This window comes from Euleptes europaea, chromosome 6 (assembly GCF_029931775.1).
Source record: "Euleptes europaea isolate rEulEur1 chromosome 6, rEulEur1.hap1, whole genome shotgun sequence".
Lineage (NCBI taxonomy): Eukaryota > Metazoa > Chordata > Lepidosauria > Squamata > Sphaerodactylidae > Euleptes > Euleptes europaea.
Window position 1 is genome coordinate 88,327,945 of NC_079317.1, and position 22,096 is coordinate 88,350,040.

A 22,096-nucleotide genomic window follows, 5' to 3' on the forward strand; every position below is an offset into this window, starting at 1 on the left:
GTCCAGTCTTTCAGTGTCTTGGAATAAGACCCTGTGTCCTGTTTGTGTCAGTCCATGTTCAGCCACTGCTGATTTCTCAGGTTGGCCAAGTCTGCAGTATCTTTCATGTTCTTTCATGATACTTAGAGGACAATGATTAGCAATGATTAGCATACCAAGACCACGGTTACACAGCCCGGATAACCTACAAGAACCGATGAACTCTGACCGTGAAAGCCTTCGACAATATTTCGGTTGATTAAGCTCTCAGTCTCTCAGCCTCTCTCTCTGTTAAGAATGTATGTTTCAATCAGTTCAGACATTATTATATCTGCCTGTAAAGTATAAGAAAGTTACGTTGTTTCTGTAAGTTCAACTTAACTACATGAATGTAACAAAGTAAGTAAAACTGAGTTTTTTGAACAGTTCTCTGAGGTACAGAGTTATTTCATCATAAACATGGTGATCTTAACCAATACAGCAATCTCAATTTCGAATACAAAACTTCCCTGTTTATTCTGCCCAGGATCCTGTGGAGTCAGAAAGACTATCACACAGATTTCATCATATATTCAAGCGAATATTGATTTTTAACCACAGACCTAGATTGTGAATTCCTGCCTGCACTTGAAAGTCAAATGGGAGGAGCTGTCCATACACACACACACACACACACACACACACACACACACACACACACACATGTATGTATGATCCACATGTATGATCCACAGTTCAGAGCCTATGCTGGATCAGGGCTTTTTGCTATAAGCGCTTATTGTAACACCTGGTTTAATACCTTGCGGGATTTGTATGTCAATGTTGGACAATGCTGGAGGTCCTTTGGGGGTCCAGGTGAAAAATCCATTTGTGACCTATGGCAAGAAAACAAACTGATAAATAATCCATGTTGTTGCAGAACTTCACATGTTTCTCCTTTTAAAATTTACAAGTGGGGGCCTGGCAAAGACTTGTGGAGGGCATCTCATTCCCCCCTGCATTTCCTCCCTCACTATTTCATCTTTCCCTCATCCTGGCAGCCCCCATACCTTCTCCCCTTTCCCTGCTTCCTTCCGTCTTTCCTACCCAGCAGCCAACCTACCTTTATCTGCCCCCATCTTCAGCTATATTTATATTTATTATCTATTTATTTACATCATTTATACCCTCCTTTCTCCACAATGAGGACCCAAAGTAGCTTACATCATTCTCTGCTCGTCCATTTTATCCTCACAACAACCTAGTGAGGTAGGATAGGCAGGGAGTGTGACTGGCCCACGGTCACCCAGTGAGCTTCCATGGCAGAGAAGGGACTCCGCTTTGGGTCTTCCAGAACCTTGATTTCGTTCCCCCCCCTCAAAATTTAATCTCCTGTAATATTCCCAAACAGGGATTGCACAGCAGCCACCAGTACAGCAACTGAGGGCAGACAGGTAGAGGTGAGGTGGCCATGGGCACAGGGCTTGATGTATTACTCTCCATTGACACCCTGGCTCCTTCACCTTGGAGCATTTTCATGCCTTCGTGTCAGTTGTCCTCCAGACTTTGGGAACTGGGGACTCCCTGGTGCAAGCAGTTGTCAACAGGGTGTCACACAGACAGACTCCACCTCTCAGTTGGGGGTAAGGGCTGTGGGAGATGGGGGAGGCTTGCCAGGGTTTCAGTACATCCTGGCTTGGCCCTGGATGGTGTGGCGACGTGGCCCCCAGTGGGGCTGGGGGTTCTGAGCTGCTGCCAAGTCCACTGCAGTGTATCCCCCTCCCCCTTGTTTATGCGAGCAGCCAGCAACAGGGAGTGACTAGACGCCTGGCACAAGTGGAAGGGTGCTGTGGCCCGGGGCTTCCATCCTGTGGTTGGTTGGTTCCCCCATCCATTATGACTGCGCTGCTGAGCCCCTGTGATATGTTTTGAGGCTGCAACAGTGCTGTTGCTGGGACACTGGTGTAGTCGTGGCCCTGCTGGGCATATGCTTGGTGCCTGGCCTGTGTGGCTTCCCTTTAGGGAATGGACCAGCGGTGCTGCTCTGTGCTGCCTCTACCTCATCGGCCCTCAGGATTGCACTGCCTGAAAACTAGACTAAAAGTCTGTGCTTCCTTTAGCGCCATCTCCTCAGAATAGAGTTATCAGGTCCCTCCTCACCATCAGTGGGAGGTTTTAGGGGCAGAGCCTGAGGAGGGCAGGGTTTGGGGAGGGGAGGGACTGCAATGCCATAGAGTCCGATTGCTAAAGTGGCCATTTTCTCCAGGGGAACTGATCTATATCGGCTGGAGATCAGTTGTAATAGCGGGAGATCTCCAGCTACTACCTGGAGGTTGGCAACCCTACCTCAGAAAGGCCCATCTCACAATATAACCATGTTACCCCACGAAGATATGGTAAAATACAACAATATATCAAAGTATAATCACTCCTTGGCCACCATTTCCTCTTGAGATGAAAATGGAAATTTTTCAACAAGTACATAGGTTTAAAGAATCTTCTCTGGAATTGCGGCTGTAGAGTTCTAATCGTTTAGTAATGTCTAATTAGAATTAATTATTAGTAATTAATTAGTAATTAGAAAGAGTGACTTTATTATCACCTTTACACAATAATCATCTGCTTCTGTGTTGCTAACAGGTCTTCTTATAGGAGAGCTGTAACTCTTCCAGTCCTCTTTGGTGGGCCTCTTACGATTAACAACTTTGAGGGGCTGTGGGGGATCAAGAAGACAGAAATACACAGTGAGTGGTGACAGGAGTGGGAAGGGGTCTTCTGCAAAAAAGCAATAATGTTATAGACCTTAATAAATGGACAACAGTGTTAATATCTTTTTCCAGTGCAGCTATTAATGACAAGGGAGCTGACAAAGCTATTGGAGTGATTCACAGGGAGTGAACAATGGGAGGAAGATAAGGTGACCCGTTTTGGCTTGCAATACAATATAAGCACTTACAACAGCCTGGTATTTGCTGATGCTGTCTTTGCATTTTGGTTCTAAACATTTGTCATGTTCTTCTCCTATTTCTTCGCTTGACAGAAATTCACTTAACTTCTGAACGCTGTGGAAAAAAAAGGAAAATTGCAGTACACTAAATAAATTGCATTCAGTGCCAGTTTAAAAAACAGCATTCGTTGCAAGTACACACATGAGAGATTCTGCTGCTCAGACTGCAGGTGGCTTACAGATTTGATTCGGTGCATGGTATGGAACCAATAAAGCCTTTAACAGTGCATATTTCTGCAGTTCACACTGGCTAAATGTTGAATGGGTGGAACTTGTTTGAGCTCTAGCCCCCAAATAATGCAGGGGGCATGATTTTGATTTTCTCTCCCTGTTGTAGCCCCCTGGTCCCATAAGAAATATTGTTCTGGTCAGCACTGGCTTTTGGGGAGGGGAAGCATATGAAGATGATGGGTAAAGGAAAAACAGTAAAAACTGTTACCAGAAGCTCACTACATTTGCAAAAGCCTTGGAACCAGCCTTATTTACATTATTTAGTTATATACTGGAACATGCAACTTACTTGGTTATCATCTAAAAGATATATCTCTATTTTAGATAATCCTTTAAAAATTGCTAGTAGTTTTATATGTCCTATGGGCTATCAAACTAGCAAAACCACAATTATTCCATTAAGGAAAAAATCTTGCATAGAAAAAATTCAAGATTTTAGCTACATATTATAAAACTACATACCGGTAAGCACTTGAAAATCCTATATAGCCAAAATGTTTGTATATTGCAGTACTTTCAATGACTCTGGTTTTATCCAGTGAAAACTGAGATTAGAAGAGAACTTGCAGAATGGGATTTTCCTAGCTCTCCACTCCATCTGTACCCCCATCACATCCCCCCAAATGCTGCTTCTGGGATTCAGGGAACCCCCAGGAACTGCACTGGGCACAATGTAGAGATTTGCAGCAGGTGAGGAAATCGGCAGAAATTGGCACTGCATGGGGTCTTGGGGGAGGGGTAAATCTTTATCGTCACAGTGTTTTACTTTATCGTCACAGTGTTTTACCTTCTCCCTGTACTTGTTATTTGTCTCAAGAAATTGGCATAGGGTTGAAGAGTCAATCTCTCCCCCTCCCCACCAACGCACCATCGTCCCAACCTGCCACCCTCTGCAGCTGCTATTTTTAGAACACATCTTCTGGTTGCGCTCAATAGTTGTAAGAGAAAACTAAAAGCTTATCTCCCAGGAGTGCTTATTTTTATCCTTCAAAAGGCTCACATTGATTAAGTCTGGGCTAACTATCTGCAGAGTGCTTACTTGCATACTTTCATATTAATCGTAAGGTTAAAAAAATAACACATTTGCTAGTAAATTTATCTGGCTGTGACCTGGGTAGCTGACCTTGAATTTATTTTCTGCACTTTGAGGAGAACTCTGGCCTACCTGTTTAGCCTTCTTTTCCTTTTAGATGAGTGATATTATTAAGGTTACCATCATTTCTCTGACAGACTGGGATACTTCCATATTATGATGGAAAGGAACATGATAAACAACCTTACTGAAACTAACAAGGTATGTCTCTGATCGAGTGTGAAAAGGGACCCATGGAGAACTCTATGTATACTGTCTTGAGTTCCATATTGAAATAAATAAATGTGAGCTCTCATGAAGCAGAAGTCATGCTCCAAATTCAATAGTCTCCCTACTCTACAGTATTCATTGTTCACATTAGTCTGTCTCTGCCTGAGCAATATTGTGAAAAGGGCTCAAAAAGCATTTACAGTTTTATATTAAGAAGTTTGTTTTTCCAGACCTGCTTATTTTATTGCACATGTTTCATATGATTGTACTGGCTACATCAGCCATGTGGGGGTTCTATGAGAGAAGGGCAGAGCTTCAAATAGGCACATTTGCTATGGCAACATGGGGAACAAAAAGCAAATTTTCTGTTAATTTCCGGTATCAAGTTCTACCTTGGAGTTAATCCATATAGATCCTAGCCAAGCACATGCACATGCAAATTTAAGAGAAAATTATAGCCTGTGTTAGCTTGGATATACATTCTTTGAGTTCTCCTCCGTAATCAATTTAGAACTCACATTATGACCAACAGACAAAAAAATGGTTCTTTCCTTTTAACTTTAGCAACTTTCATATTACAATGCCACTAATCAAAAATTATCTCCTGCAGATAAGAATTTGAGATTGATGCAAAAATCACGGATCCAGAGCCTCAAAATTGTTTTCTTAGCTGGAATGAATATGAATTTATTTCATAGTCTGAGGGAGTTATTTTGCAGCATCAGTGGAACCAGCTGCCAAAGCAAAGATTCTCATCAAGATCTCAGACTATAATCTGCTTATTTATATATAAGAGCTTATATATGTATATATATATATAAGAGCTATCAAAACATTTTAAATTCTAGCTAATAATAGTATGCCAGTTGTTGCAAAATGGGTACAGAACTGAACCACTTTTAGTAAAGCTGTAAATTATTCTACTGCTACTTCTTATTAGGATTTATATAAAGGCTACTGTAAAATGAGGAAATTTCATGTCATGATTTGTTAGGTGTTAAAGCTGTTTCCATCTTTTTAAAACACCCGAATAGAATTGTTCTTATTTATACCTGAATAACAGTGCATCCATTAGGGGTATTTTTGTGGATATTTCCCATCTGAAAGATCAGAAATCTCCTAGTGCACACTCCTAGTATCATTTTATACAGGAAGCCACATCCAACAAATGCCCTTGCACATTAGGGATGCCAGCCTCCAGGTGAGACCAGGGGATCCCCTGAATTACAGCTCATCTCCAGACTACAGAGATCATTTCCTTTGGAGAAAATAGCTGCTTTGGAGGGTGGACATAACTTTTGTCATTGGGTTCAGTATCCTCGTGGTGAATTTTCCATCACTTCCAAGCATATGGTGCAGTACAACCCATTGCACAACTTGGAACCACCATGGCCCCATGTCAATTGTGGCTGCAAGAAGGCAGGGAAACTCGCTATATCATAACCTTTATTCAAAGAGTAGGACAATGGCAGGGAAACCCTCACAGAGATGTCAATCCCTATGGTGACAATAATGCCTGCACCAGCTCATGACTATTGTATCAATGAGCTGCACATCTAAGGATCTTGACCTCTGCTTCGCCAAAGAAACCTTACCTTACAAGAGCTTTGACTGTGGATCTAACCACACTGGAGAGCAAGAACAGAGGTGTGACGAGGATGTGGAAGAGGGAGAGTGAAGCAAAGGCCACCGAAGGAGAAAAGTCAGCATTCTCAAACAGGTGGGAATGAACAACAAATGTCTTGTGCAGAAAAAAAGCAAAAAAAAAAATTATTTCAGCTAGTCCTCATTTTTAAAAGAACAAATTCAATTAAATTAACAACAACAACAATAATTAACAAAATTTATACCCTGCCTTTCTGCCCTTATCAAGGCCACCAAGGCAACTAAAAAATTTAAAACATGCATAATAAAACACAAACGCTTTAATACAGCTAAGTTCTGAAAAGTTCCTTTAGCAACCAACAGAACATACAACAATTATATAAGAGTTTTTTCACATTGCGAAATAAGGAGAAAACATATAATGAAGTAGCAGCACTGATTTTCTTCTGAAAGTTAGGAGTACTATAGAGATTCCATCAAAGAAGTATATTTTATAAGGGATGGGGAATATATTGAAAGGTATTTGACACAATGCTGCTAAGACAATCTATGTGTGGAAACAAATTACCCAGCATAGCTCCCCTTGCTGGGTAAAGTCCTGCATGCACCAAAAGTGTTGTGCATGGTTGTTTACTTAAATGTGTTAGATGAATCACAATTTCTAGGTTTTGTGGTGGTCTTAACTATAATGCGGGAGCCCCGTGGCACAGTGGTAAGCTGCAGTACTGCAGTCCAAGCTCTGCTCGCGACCTGAGTTCAATCCCAACAGAAGTTGGTTTCAGGTAGCCGGCTCAAGGTTGACTTAGACTTCCATCCTTCCGAGGCCAGTAAAATGAGTACCCAGCTTGTTGGGGGTAAAGGGAAGATGACTGGGGAAGGCACTGGCAAAGCACCCTGTAAACAAAGTCTGCCTAGTAAACGTCAGGATGTGACGTCACCCCATGGGTCAGGAATGACCCGGTGCTTGCACAGGGGATCTTTACCTTACCTTTAAGTATAATGCAGAAAGGAATCAATCGCATGTAAGCAATGTAATTACAAAAGACCTTGTTACGTGGACATGACTTTCTAGAGCTTTTGAAACAATATATATAGTAACTGGCCCGGTTTTGCTCAGACATCATACTGTCAGAATTCTATTCTTAAATATGCAAATGACAATACCAGAAAGGGACTCTGGAATCCTTGGCTTGCATAGGATGCTGCTCAGACAGCAGTGACTCATGCTGTTAATTATTTTGTGGAAGCTATGTCCAGCTGTGTCTGTATTTAAGATCAGGGCAGCAATAGATTAAACATCTTGTACCCTTGTTTACAAAGTAATATAAATTGCAACATACACATAAAATTAAGATCCAACACTACAAAGCTTTCTTGGTTGCAACTTAGCCTTCTGAATGATCTATTATTCAGTTCAAAATTATTAAAGATGATATTGTCAACATTCAGATTTCTACATATATGTTTAGTTTATAAAGTTAGTTTGGATATTTTTCCTGTTATCATTGTATCATAATTTAGAATTGGTGACATGCAACTGGTATTGCAGGAAAATTGCTACTGTTACTGACAAAGACTATTAAAGCACTTGGCTTTGTATCTACCTTTTAGCTAAAGGTTGAATAATTATATGTACATTTTTTCTATAGAAAAATATACTTACTATAAGAACAGCTGCAATAGGTATTGCTGCATTCATGAAAACTATAAAAGAAAAAATATATTTTTCTCATTATTCAAATATACTTCATACATCTTATTTTTTCATCTAAAAGATCAAATTTTTGTATTTTTTAGACTACTTTCTTTTTGAAACAGGCACTGTGCCTGTTTTGATATTACCCTATTTCAGTACTTGAAACCAATGAATAAGTAGCAATTTACTAAAAGCAGTTATCTTTTCTGCACCCTGAGTGTATTGGATCACCCACTGTTTCTAAACACTCAAGTAGGAGTTAATAACCACAGATGGCTGAGGACTGGAATGATTTTTTGTGTGTGCCTTGGGTCCACTTCTAAATTGTGCATTAATATAAATTATCCACTTTAATGATAAACATTGATAAACATTGCCAACATTCCTATGAATTTGAACAAGCCAGTAACCATGACAAATTGCTCAATTTGTCTCAATAGTTGGAACTTATTTAACTTCCAACTTTTCTTCTTTCTTCATTTAACCTTTTGGAGTATTTATAACCCACACTCTAAATTGATTGATTCATGAGGTGGCTATTTGTTTATTTATAGACTGAGAAAGAGCCAGGAAATGTAAAAATATGCCTCTTTTCAAAATGGAACTTAAAAACAACATAAGGAAATTATAACACTTTGCATTCCTGTAATCTTGTTGTGCCCTTACGTGGATAACCCTAAGGGGTTGCCATAAGTAAGCTGCAGCTTGGCCAAAACAAAACAAAACAACCCTCTATATACATTTGGTCTGCCTCTTGTGTAATCAAAATATTGTAAGAAATGTCTCCTTAATGCTTTCCTCTTTCTTGCAGAAATAAAAACCTAATGTAAACATGGGCGAGGAGCTAATGCCACCTTTCAGTGTGTGCAAGGACTTCCACAGGTGGAATGTGGCTTTTAAGGCTCCCCTTCCTGCTGCAGTCCAAATTTCCCCCAAAATTCCTGTGGAACGGGGGGACCCTAGGAGCTGTAGTGGAAAACTCGTGGAAGACTTTTGTAATACAAGGAGCTAGTGGCAAACCTCATGCTTCTCCACTTTCATAAAGATCATCCTATGACAGCCCTGGGGTGGAAGGGGCTTAAGGGGGCTAAAGGACTCTGTCTTCTCCCCTAGCAACTTGCACTTTTGGGGGAGGGTAAGGGAGTAATTTTGCACCTGGCATTTGTATGCCAAAGTGGCCTTATCTCCCAGCCTTGGAGAGCTCTCTTCCAAGTTGCTAGGCAATAGGACACAGACACACACACATACACACACACACACACACACACTATTGCTTTTCTATAAGAAGGGGGAGATACTTTCTGGGAGCCCCGCCTGCTTGCCTGGCTTATTCTTGCTTTCCGTTCCAGACCGAACTGTACAGACCGAGCTGTGTGTGTGTTGGAGTCTACCTACAGCTGTATTTTGGGGTCTGTGCAGAGCAAGGGATGTGGGTATTCTTTTGTCTGTCATTCTGTAGGTTTGTTTATCACTTGTAGGCAATAAAACCACTTATATTCTCCCAGTGTTGTACTCATTGCTTTTGAAATACCTAAGGGAAAAGGGTCGCCATGAGTCGGAAGCGACTTGACGGCACTTAACACACACACACACAAGGGAAAAGAACCATTTGCCCTTTGGCAATACAGGAGCCCACTCAGGCTGGATCAAGGCAGCGTGAGCAGCAAAAGGATTTCTGCCTCCTCCATGGGCAGAAGTCCTTGCACCAATCAAAACATTTGGCTTCAGGAGCCCTGTGGCGCAGAGTGTTAAGCTGCAGTCAAAAGCTCTGCTCACGACCTGAGTTCAATCCCGACAGAAGTCGGTTTCAGGTAGCCGGCTCAAGGTTGACTCAGCCTTCCATCCTTCCGAGGTCAGTCAAATGAGTACCCAGCTTGCTGGGGATAAAGGGAAGATGACTGGGGAAAGCACTGGCAAACCACCCCGCAAACAAAGTCTGCCTTGGAAATGTCAGGATGTGATCTCACCCTATGGGTCAGGAATGACCCGGTGCTTGCACAGGGGACCTTTACCTTTTACAGAGAAACAGGCTCATGCAGTTTGAAATTTTTATTTCTCCTATGACGGGAGTAACATTACTTTTTGTGAAATGACAAATTTTCTAGTCGTTTGTTAGCATATGTGTAAAGTGCCATCAAGTCACAGCCGGCTTACAGAGACCCCTGCTGGGGTTCTCAAGGCAAGTGATTAAGCAGAGATGGTTTGCTATTTCCTTCCTCTGCCAAGACTTCCTTGGTGGTCTCCCTTCCAAGTCCCGACCCAGCTTAGCTTCTGAAATCTGATGAGCTCAGGCTATACTATACCATTCCACATCCCTCATGTAATGGGTTTTATTGACAAGATTTGTATCTTTTCTGGCTAACGCCGTAATAATAAATCTATCTATCATTCCACATCCCCGTTTGATAGAAGTGGCAGACATATTTATGAAACCATGGTGAAAGCTTCTTTTGGGCTGTGATTGTAGCTAATTAATCAATTTAATGATTTTGTTTACTATTACTGCTAAAGACCTGCAATTTTAGTCTTCCAGATAACTGAAAGCAGCTCCATGTTCTCATATGACTGCAAGTACACTACTGAAATCCACATTTAAATGTGTGAGATTTGTACTTGATCTTTCATTTCTACATCTCACCCTTTACGGTGATATACACTTAAGAAGAAAAAAACTACATTTCTTTGCCTTTTCCAAACACTGTACAGTTTTGTCGAAGGCTTTCACGGTCAGAGTTCATTGGTTCTTGTAGGTTATCCGGGCTGTGTAACCGTGGTCTTGGTATTTTCTTTCCTGACATTTTGCCAGCAGCTGTGGCAGGCATCTTCAGAGGAGTAACACTGAAGGACAGTGAAAGACACTGTCCTTGAGTGTTACTCCTCTGAAGATGCCTGCCACAGCTGCTGGCAAAATGTCAGGAAAGAAAATACCAAGACCACGGTTACACAGCCCGGATAACCTACAAGAACCACTGTACAGTTTCTTGATGCGAATGGCAATAAAGGAACTGGATCTTTAAATGTGTGGTACCTGTACCCACTAAGAACTGGCAAGCTCATTTATAGTTGTACTGACACCCAAACTGATCAAGGAAAGCAACAGTGGCTTAGAAGGGTGTAACTCTGCATAGGCAGGCACTGAACACATGAACACATGAAGTTGCCTCATACTGAATCAGATCCTTGGTCCATCAAAGTCAGTATTGTTTTCTCAGACCGGCAGCGGCTCTCCAGAGTCTCAGGCAGAGGTCTTCCACATCACCTACTTGCCTAGTCCTTTTAACTGGAGATGCTGGGGACTGAACCTGGGACCTTCTGCATGTCAAGCAGATGCTCTACCTCTGAGCCATGGCCCCTCCCCAGTCATCTTTTTCTTTCCAATCTCTTCACGGAGCACTAGATGCTTGGCAGAGCACCAAGTGCTCCTTGGAGCACAGTTTGGGAACCTCTGGCCTAACCTTTAGCGGTAGCCATAAGAAATCCACTTTTCAGGGTGTGGAGTGGAGTGGGTATGTGGGTGTCCAGATCTGACTCAAGTAAGGCACCCACTCTGGAGTGAAAGGATAAAGAACTCGGGTTCTGTCTCCCCCCTCCCACAATATGGGCTTAATTTAGGGTTGCCAACCTCCTGGTGGGGCCTGGACATTGAAAAGTACTTACTTGATATGGAGGTATAGAGAGCAAATGCCTTGAGGCTAGTCAGCTCCTTCTGCCGAGTTTCCTCCACTCTACTGTGAAAGATGTTTTCCCAGGCATACAGCTTAAGGAGTTTTATACCACGAAGCATTTCATTTGTTTTCTTCAGCCTTTCATTAGAATATTCCTACACAATTGATACAAGAAATTTAAGGGGTTATTGCATGTGTTTTATCCAATGATACACACTAATTAAAACTGACTGCAGGTATTCCAGCTACTGCAGATAATATTGAATATGTTGTACATTCTTCTGTTTAATATATACTTTTTCTTATTCTTTCATTTTGATCTCTCTACTAGACTGAATTTTATTTCTTCACAATAATGTTCCTATGACTTCCTAAAACATGAGTTTCTTTATTGACATTTCACAATAGATAATCTCTACTTAGATGGATCTAATGCCTCCTCCCAATTAACATGTTACAAGAAAGTTAAACATCTTAGGCTTAGAGCATGCTAAAAATAAAATGCAAAATTGATCATACATATTGCTAGTTATTTGAGTTTGTAATGGGGAGTAATTGGGAAAGACTGAACACACACATACATTGACCACAACTGTATTGCTTATAGTTCATGTTGCTTTAGGCTTTCCTAAAGCAGGCAGGAAATGATGACACTAACAACTTAACTGCTGACTGGGAAGCCAAGATAGCTTTCCTGGCTGGGTTACCTAAGAAGACAGCATTGCTTAAGGCAGCCTGTGTAGCCACCAATCTTGGGATGTCACCATTAAACAGGCGTGTGATGGATTGGACTACGTTCAACTTCCTGAAGCCCCATGAGAGCTTTCAGGTAGTCCAAATCTTGTTTACACCTTTAGGTACAGCTCTTGCTGAATACTCAGGTAGTACCACAGGAAGGTCATTTTAGCTTCTCCAGCTCAATCACCAGTCCAGCTAATGCTGCAGTAATTCTACCAAACCAGGCTGGATGTCATTCAGCCAAATGACTGCCCTTTTCCAAAAGGTGCATGTTATCAATCATCCTTAGTGATGATGTAAAAATCCTTGGTGCTTGTAAGAAATGTTGAGCCACTGCCATAAGTTCAGTCCACAGAAATTGAACTAGCTGGAAAGCTGCACTTTCATGTCAGCCTTTATATCTTCATCATTCTGAGACCAGGAGGAGATCTAGGTCGAGATGTTCTATCCTGCTGAACCACTGCACCATTTTTTTCCATGACAAGTCCTTCAAGGTATTTGGCTACTTGCAGTTGCAATTCTTCTCCTTTGTTGTTTTACTAAACCAATGCCTGAAGTTGATGATGAGTGAATAAATGAAGGTAAAGAAAAATGAAGCCCAATCTACCAAAATGGAGAGGAAACTGATCCTGGAAACAGTGTATGGCTTGCTTTGTATGTGGGTACAACTTGCACAACCTCCCTAAAGACTCACAGTGCAGTCCTAAGGGGAGTTACTGCGGTCTAAGCCCATTCATTTCAATGGGCTTAGACTGGAATAACTCCCCTTAGGACTGGGCTGTCAGTTGCACAGCTTGAGCACCCATTTGGATCTCACATTGCTTCTAGATGTTCAGGAGACAACTGTGGCCAAGGTTGCCTTTCACCTGCTTAAGCTTATATATCAGTTGCAATCATTACTGGATAATTTTAACTCTGCTTTAATTACACACCTTCTGGTGACTTTCAAATTGGCCTATGATAATGCACTCTACATGGGGGTGCCTTTGAAAAGTTTTTGGAAGCTGCAACTGGTTAAAATTCTTTGGAAAATGTCCCCTATGTGGGTCTCTAGAGGAGGTCTCTTTTGTGCAGAATGGTCCTTTTTGTTTTTATAGTTTCTGCTGATTCTGTTTTGGGTTTTATTGGCATCATGGGCAATCTGTTGCTAGTCTGTTATATACTGCTAGTTCTATTTGCCGTATATCATGTTAACATTTCTATTTGTTAAGCTTCATTGTGCTCTGATATTTGGATGAACTAAAACTGGCTTTTGTCTTTCTGAGCCACTTGGGGGCCTTCTGCCAAAAAGTAGCATATAAATACATCACCGAATAAATGAAAAAGCTTATTGGACAATATATCTGAAAATACTCACCAACGTACTTCTTTGAGCTTGTGAAAGTTTTGTGGCTACGAAGTACTGAACAGGTACAAGCACTATGATTACCACAGCTCCAATTAAGGCACTGAATCCAAGTAGGTAGTAGAGTAGAATGACTCCTACAATAATCTGACATAACAGAAACCAAAGGGACATTGTTTTTCCTAACCACTGCCTAGTAAAGAATTATCAGAAGCCAAAAAGAGGTCCTGCAGATTATATGACTTAAATATGACTCACAATACCCTACAACCTTCTTCTGGATATAATAGCCCTGTTCAAGTATTTAAAATGGCAAATAAAATTGCAAGTAAATAAAAGAAATAAAGGTAAATAAATACACTTTGTGTATAGAGGAGAACGGGACTGTGCCCACTGGTCCCAACTCTATAAGTATACATCTGCAGTAAGCCTCTGCTCATGGATAACTGCTCTTTGCTTACTTCTGGATCTCAGGGAGGAGCAGTTGTATTTACAAAGGGGCTTGCTGCAGATGATCCCACCCTGAGCCTGATTTTGGAGGGTTAGAAATATAACAAATAAATAAACAAATAAATGGTCAGCTGAAGGTGCCTTAAGTGACTTAAGTTATAGTAACTTACAAAGACAAAAGTGTTTCTGGGCTAAATGTTCTTAAAACCCATTAGAAATGTGCAGAAATACTGCAGTATGAAATAAGAATAGTGGGGCTGTCTTTGAAATGAGATATAGTCTGTAGCATCAGTTCTGTAGGCAGTGAAAGAAAACGGATGTATGTTAAAACAGAAATATTTCAAGAGAAAAAAGAGAAAAGGACAACAAAAGCAGAAGTGTTTTCTGTATTACATACAGATTTCATCCAGAGAAATAAAAACTGCAAAACCCCTAGCTTCTCAAAAACCCTAGCTTCATATTTCTTCATTCCTTTTTTTCTTGTCATAGAAGACTGTGATACATGGCCATAGAAGTCAGGATACAAATACCCCCACATCGCAGCCCAAATCTCTAAAACCCTTTAAGTTAATACTTAATACTCTAGATTACTCATGTCCTGTTAAAGCTAGTTCAAGCTGCTTTCATGACTGACAATGTTTAGAAATTATAAAATAAATGGCTTGTCTACTACACAGGCATGCTGTATTAACTCGGGCGCTAATTTTCACAAGAGAAGCTATTTTAACCCTGCCCCCCAAAAGTTCATTTATTTATTTATTTAGGAATTTTCTGTTGCCTCTCAAGGGAACCTGCCTGAGGTGGCTTACAAAATAAATTATAAAACATTAAAAATTATAAAAGTTATTCAAACCACAGCAGAGCAAAAAAAAGAAAGAAGCATAAAACATGGAACAGCTTAAAATGGGTCAAACTTTTCTCAGATAGACTATAATTTTTTAAAAATCACTTCTAGCTTGGGTAATGTATGCTAATTTTAGCTTAGGCATGTATACTGTGCATCATGTGTTTGGTGAAAGTGGGAAGGCAGAAGGAGACAGTTGCTTTGCCTTCTCCTTTTATCCATCTATGAATGCAGACACGCATGTACCCCTTCCTATTTCTGCTGCCCTTTCCTCCTTACCATTCTTAAGGCTGGGAAGAAGGGAGGGAGCCATGAAAAGGTAAAAGAATGGTCAGAAATCCCAACCTGAGTGGGAATACTTATGATCAATTCAGGGGTGGGAATTAAGCTAAATTTGCTAAACTCAATCCAATTTTCCACATATCAGTACGAGGTAAATGATGCCCAGGCATCCTTAAAGGGGTTAGCTTGACCTTCCACTAGTTTTTTGAAGGACAGGAACGTCTCCAGTTCTCTTCAGACCCTCGGATGTTCTGCCTTTGGTCATGTACCCTGGCTAGTTAGATACCAGGATACAAATATTGTCTTACAATTTATTCCATTACATCAGGAACAAGTGATCATATGATACTCAAAACACATGAGTGCACAATACAGGAAAACATTCCCTAACAATACTAACATTCCCTAACAACACTTTAATAGGAGGAATACAGCAGTGACTGATGAGGTAGTGGGATGGGTAGGACAGGAAGAAATAAGCTACTAGGGAAGGTGTGAGCATGTGGTGGTAGCAAACTGGAGACAGCACTGTGCAGGTCTATGGCAGCTGAGTGGTTAGGAGTGACTAAGTTTCGGCATGGGCATGACATTATAATCCATAATGAATACTACTAACCAATCATGGTGACTATAGCTATCTTTGCTTTTACTGCGATGTGACACCTCCTGTTGATAAGAGCACAGGTGCTTTCCTTGCCTTTGGCCAATGTACAGTAGAGTCAGCCTATGGCTACTCCTTTATAATCCTTCATTTTGTGCTGTGATGCTGAAGTATTACAGAACAAAGGCTTAGATAAATATTGGTGGTAGTGGGCATTAGCATCTGAGCTTTGCCATTTGAGTATTAATTTGTCCAGATATATGTTCTTAAGCCCATTCATCTGTGGGACTACAGACAATTTCACAGTAACATTGTCTCCTAATAGATATTTTAGATAGATAGATATTTATTGATACGGTCTGTTTGACCAGCCAAAGGGATACTTTTGTCTAGGAAAAAGTATATTCCATCTTTCAAAATTGCATGAGGCTGTGTGTATGTAATGGTAACAAAACAGATATGAACATTTTTTACACTTGACAGTGCACAAGAGTGTATAATCTTTCTTGTACAAAGAAAACTCTCCTTTGGAGTCTAAACACAGAAGTTATTTCCACAATATGACAGAGAAAGGCCAAGTGGAGTTATTCCATCTGTCACCACCTATTTCACTGCTCTTAAAAGGAAGTACTACATTGAGAAGGATTGATACATCCCTCATAACAAATGAGCACCAACTGCATATCGGTTATTTCTCATGTGATCCTGGAACAAGGCTGCTGGGATAGTGGGGGAAAAAAAACACTTTTAATATAGTTTAAAAATATTCCTCGTAATGCAATTCAAATCTGTCTCTACTCTCATAAGCAAGTTCATTAATAGTATATTACTTTCAATTTCCTTACCTGCACCGGCATAGCCCAAAGATTTGGGCAAAGGAAGAAAAACCACATCAGTTGATTTGTATCTATAGCAACCAGGTTACAGATCTGACCTGCAGTCATTTCCCCCATGGACATATTGGAAGTTGACAGCAGCATAATCTTATTGTAAATTTTTGTCTAAAACAGGAACATGAAATGTTATTTAAGGTAGGGAAAAGAATCTTGAAACTAACTTTTTTTGTCTCATAATGGTTTTCACGAACTGTTTCTAACAATTGTAATTTACTTTAAAATGAAAATTTTTTGGAGGCAACTTGCTTCAATTTTAATCTAACCTTTGATGAACAAGAATTTTAAAAAATTCTAACTCCACGTTTGACAGTACTATTGATTTCATACATGCACAAATGCAAGTCTCAGGTTGTTACATGCTTCTCCTGCAGGAACCAAGTGCTAAGCGAACAAAGCTATAAATAAACTATATACACAACATCTGTCTGATCATATAATCTGTCCTTTGAAAGAGGCTTCATTTGAGGAAGACACAGTTTTAATTTGCATTGTACTCGTTATTTTTTTTTAGTATCCCCCCCATTTTCTTAGTGTTAATTACATTACTTGTCTGGTGCCTTGGTATCTGAAAAGTGGAAAGGCAGGAGCCAAGTATTAAATATGTAGTCTTTTCACACATTGATGTTTTACTTCCTCCTTTGTGGGCTAGCCCCTGGGCTCAAGATGTCAACTATGGGTACAACCAATTATCTCTCCCCCCGTGGTGGACAAGTTCCCTTCCCAGAATCCATAGTGCCCCCCTAACCCTACAAAAACCCTGGCTAGGATTCTGCACAATTTACGAGGTAGGGCATGTGGAACGGGGCTCTTCTCAGAGCTCCCTGTCATGCAGACTTAGAGCTAGCATTGAGGCACTTTGGTGGTGGGGAAAGCACAGAAAGAGTAATTAGCACTACTGGGAGAGTCCTTTGCGACTACACCCAAGGGGGAGAGCAAAGTCCATACTCTGTGGCTGGGCTCTCCCATTTCAGAACCGAAATAAGTACCCCACCTCCAGAAGCACCACCCAAAGGGGCAGCCGCGTACTGACAGGTAAGCAGGGGCCCGGTTCCCAAACCTCATTTCCTGTGCCCCTTGTTCATGCCTGGGAGCTGCCCTGGCAACACTACATTCCACACCTGAGCCCAGCAGTGTTGAGGTCAAATGGGGGAGGCGGGAACCACAGCTTCCTAACATCATGCCCCCTTGCACATATGGGGGATTGGTGCTTGGGGAGTGCCCTGGGAGAGCTGCTGGGGGAGGGGGGCCAAATTTTTGGCTCCACACTGGGCTGTATGCTCATTCCTTTGACATGCTCTCCCCCGGATAGGGTACTTTGGGTGGTGGTGGTGGAGACCCTCCATTCAACCCTTGAATTCATTCTCTTGCAGAAACAGAGCAGCTGCGGTGGTGGATGGATGGATCATTAGCAGTCGCTGAACACTTCAATGCAGGACAGTTGAACGTGGTTCGGATGGCACCAGGCTCTGCCTGGGGGGGGGGGTTACAGCGGAATTCTAGATTACTGTAACCCGCTCCACATAGGGTTGCCCCTGAGACTGATCCAGAAACTCCAGCTGGTGCAGAATGCTGCAGTGCGGGTCCTGACTGGGACCCCGCTGAGAGCTCATATTAAGCCAGTGCTCCACCAACTGCACTGGCTCCAGGTGAAGTATTGGGTCAGGTTTAAGGTGCTGCTTTTAACCTTTAAAGCCAAAAATAGTCTGGGACCATCATATCTAGTCTCTCTTGGTACGCCCCTAAGAGAGCATTACGCTTGGCGAATAACAACTTATTGGTGGTACTGCCTTTCCTGGTACACTCCCCTGAAGAGTGCTGCGCTCTGCTGATCAAAATCTGTTGGTGGTCCCTGGTCCTAAGAGTGTGCGGTTGTCCTCGACAAGAGCCAGGGCTTTTCCGGCCCTGGCTCTGGCCTGGTGGAATGCTCTGCCTGGTAAAATCAGGGCCCTGCAGGACATGAAAGTGCTCCGCAGGGCCTTTAAGACAGAGGTATTCTACCAGGCCTAGGATTGAGGACAGCCACAGGTAATATCAATGCTGGCCTCCCTACTCCCCCGCCTTTATTTACAACTAGTACTGAATTATGGGTTGTTGTTTTTTTTGCTGACCCAGGTTGACAGTCTCACCTTGGTGTTGGCACCTTGCTCTAGTGGCCACCATATTATACAGCGCCTTGTGTTAATAATTTTAGAAATGATATTTTATGGTTTTAATGTATTTTATTGTTATAATGTTGTTTTAATGTTGTTATCTGCCCTGAGCCTGGCCTCCACTAGGGAGGGCGGGTTATAAATTCAATAAATAAATAAATAAATATTCAGCCGAAGATTGTCCAGCCACCCTCAACTAGGGCCAGGAATTTTTCTGCCCTCACCCTGGCCTGGGATTTAACAGTTCTGCAGGGCCTGTAAGACCACGATATTCCACCAGGCCTATGGCTGAGGGCAGCAATGGTATGTTATCATAGCTGGCCTCCTCCCCCCTCCCCCCATTTCTTCTCTTTTGGGAGGGTCCTGATTGCTGTTCTCGAGCTCATTATGGGCCAGTGTGCAAATATGCACCAGTTGGTTGTTGGTTAATTTTAACCCTGTGTTAGAGTTTTTATTGAATTGGTTTTATATGTTATGTGTTGTATTTTGATGGTTGTGAGCCGCTCTGAGCTTGGCCTTGGTTGGAATAGAGAGTGGGGCAGAAATTTAATAAATAATAATAATAAATAAAGCCCTGCCCTGGAGGGCCCAGGCTAGCCTGATCTCGTCAGATCTCAGAAGCTAAGCAGGGTCGGCCCTGGTTAGTATTTGGATGGGGGACCACCAAGGAAGTCCAGGGTTGCTGTGCAGACGGAGGCAACGGCAAACCACCTCTGTTAGTCTCTTGCCATGAAAACCCCCCAAAAAGGGGTCGCCATAAGTCGGCTGCGACTTGACGGCACTTTACACACACAATAATAAATAAGTTGGGGACAGACAGGTGCATATTGAGAGGCTGCTGGGGGGAACCTGTCAGTGGTGCAGCGGGGCCCCGAATGACGCCCCACATCGGTGGCTCCCCTCTTGCTTCACCAACAGCAGGGGTGGCCCAGGGGTTGAGCTGGGGGCACCCTTGGCAGGGTGCGCAGGCTGCTGAGAGGTGTGGCTGCCAGTGAGCGGAGGACACTCATGACTGCACAGACTCTTCTCATCCTCTTCCCATGCCTCTTCTGAGGTGAGGGCACCCTTGGAACCATGTGGGCCCAGGGCCTGCTTGGGATCTCTACAGGAGGGGTATTGCTGGGGCCCTTGCCAACTCTGTCACTTGCCCATGGACTTGTGACAGGGCTTGGTCCCGTTAAGGGGGTGGGGTATGTGCCACAGACTTGGAGCCAGTATCCTTGGCCTCGCTCCTTCCTGCCTCTGGGCTGTGACGAGTGCTGGGCTAGGACCCTGGGTCTACTGGCCACTGATTGGTTCTGCCTGCCCTGTCCATCACAGCCCAGCCATCGCAACACAACACCTGGATGGGATGCTATGGCATGGTTGCTGGGGACACTGATGTGGTCATGGCCTTGAAAATCAAGCTACAAATTCTTTTTTCTGCCAGCCGCTCACTGACAATTTGTTTTTAAAGGCAGAAATAAAACAATGTCCATAGATATGTATTTCTAATGCTATTTTTATAACTCTGTTGCATTTGTTTATGTATTATATTTAAGATAATGTGTTTTTAGCTTATTTATTACAATTTTCCTTTCACGAAAATACCTGATACACAGATGGATCACACAGTTCTTTAGCTAAGAATGTTCCTCTTCTGGCATATATGAAATACCTGTATTGCTCCTCTCAGGTTAATTCCTGTTTCAATGGCAACATAGTAAGATGCCTGGAGAAATGTTCTTTGCAATAAAAGAGCAAAGAAGAGGAGGACTGCCAAAACATAAGCATTGGCCAGAAATTCTGGAGATGAAATGAAGAAAACACCAAGTATTTTAGTCTGTAGGGGAGAGAATAGAGGAAGATGACATTTAATTGAAAAATTCAGAATGTAGCTGACTTTTGATAATTGCTAAATATAATAAAGGTAAAAGGTAAAGGTCCCCTGTGCAAGCACCAGGTCATTCCTGACCCATGGGGAGACGTCACATCCCGACGTTTTCTAGGCAGACTTTGTTCGCGGGGTGGTTTGCCAGTGCCTTCCCCAGTCATCTTCCCTTTACCCCCAGCAAGCTGGGTACTCATTTGACCGACCTCAGAAGGATGGAAGGCTGAGTCAACCTTGAGCCGGCTACCTGAAACCGACTTCTGTCGGGATCGAACTCAGGTCGTGAGCAGAGCTTTTGACCGCAGTACTGCAGCTTAACACTCTGCGCCACGGGGCTCCTGCTAAATATAATACATAAATATAATACAGTTTTAATACAACGGGAATTGCAAAAATGATTGAGAATAATATTTTGGTTAGATAGGGAAAAAAATCTTTTGAATGATAGATACACTATGCAAACTGAACAGGAAGAAGAAATAATCTGTGCTATAGTTAAGTAAAGTCAGAGGCCCAGACCACTAAAACAAGTAGCCTTGGGCTCCTTTTTGGGGAGTAGGGAGAGCCAAGGATGCAAGTCATTTAAACAAGCAAACAAATAAATAACTGTAAACATACCATTTATCATTAAAATCAAATGACATATTCTATTCAAAAACCAAGTTCTGAAAGACAGCAGATGATTAGTAAACCTGTTTCTCGACTGTGCCTCTTCATATTTCAGACTGACTAGACAATCTTCCTTGTACAAACAATGACATGGATCCTAAAGCTTCTTTCTACTTGTGCTCCTTTCTTCATTGTAGAGGCAATGCTCTACTGTGGATCATTTTTCTCTCACACAAAGCACTTTTGGGCTCCTTGAATGACATTGGTCTTGTGTGAGAGTAGCATTGTCTCCACAATAGATGAATCGGAGCACAACCAGAAGAAGGAACAGAATTCAAACCATTGCTTGGCATGTTGGGCTGAAGGTTCAGATAGAGATATCCCTGACATCTAGTTTTCAACATTTAAGGAAAATTTAGTATGAACTTTTTAATTTTTAAAAACGCTTCCACCACACACACACCCCCGCCCCGTGGCGGCCAGGAAGCCTCCTCTGTGACAGCGTGGCTGCGCCACTTCTGGCCACCGTCGATCCACCCCCCCCAGGAATGGAATAATGTATAAGGAAATAATTAAATACCCTCCCCTTCTCCACTTTAATTCCCCATCTTCTGAAGCTCCTTTTCTTGAAGGGCACTGTAACTATCTTATGTGCATTTGGGAAGGGATGGAATTCAGCCATACAGTCCGTTGTTCAAAGCAGCCATTTTCTCCAGAAGAACTGATCTCTGTAATCTGGAGATCAGTTGTGATTCTGGGAGATCACCAGGCCCCATTTGGATGCTGGCAACCCTAATGACTATTATACCTCAGATAAATATTGTCTTTGAAGGAAGTCTGAATGGA

The 22,096-nt window shown here is 42.1% G+C and overlaps 1 protein-coding gene across 2 annotated transcripts in view; it reads right to left on the minus strand.

Annotated features, from left to right (window-relative positions):
• Nucleotides 1-22,096, minus strand: part of ABCC8 (ATP binding cassette subfamily C member 8) — an 81,596-nt gene that overhangs the window by 40,636 nt on the left and 18,864 nt on the right. For both annotated transcript variants that reach the window (XM_056851341.1, XM_056851340.1), the window contains exons 7-15: nucleotides 20,429-20,593; nucleotides 16,571-16,726; nucleotides 13,561-13,695; nucleotides 11,458-11,620; nucleotides 7,768-7,808; nucleotides 6,095-6,240; nucleotides 2,915-3,020; nucleotides 2,561-2,671; nucleotides 779-854 (exon numbers count right to left, since the gene is read on the minus strand). In XM_056851341.1, the coding sequence (XP_056707319.1) occupies nucleotides 779-854; nucleotides 2,561-2,671; nucleotides 2,915-3,020; nucleotides 6,095-6,240; nucleotides 7,768-7,808; nucleotides 11,458-11,620; nucleotides 13,561-13,695; nucleotides 16,571-16,726; nucleotides 20,429-20,593 (1,099 nt within the window). The remainder of the gene's footprint in view (nucleotides 1-778; nucleotides 855-2,560; nucleotides 2,672-2,914; nucleotides 3,021-6,094; nucleotides 6,241-7,767; nucleotides 7,809-11,457; nucleotides 11,621-13,560; nucleotides 13,696-16,570; nucleotides 16,727-20,428; nucleotides 20,594-22,096) is intronic.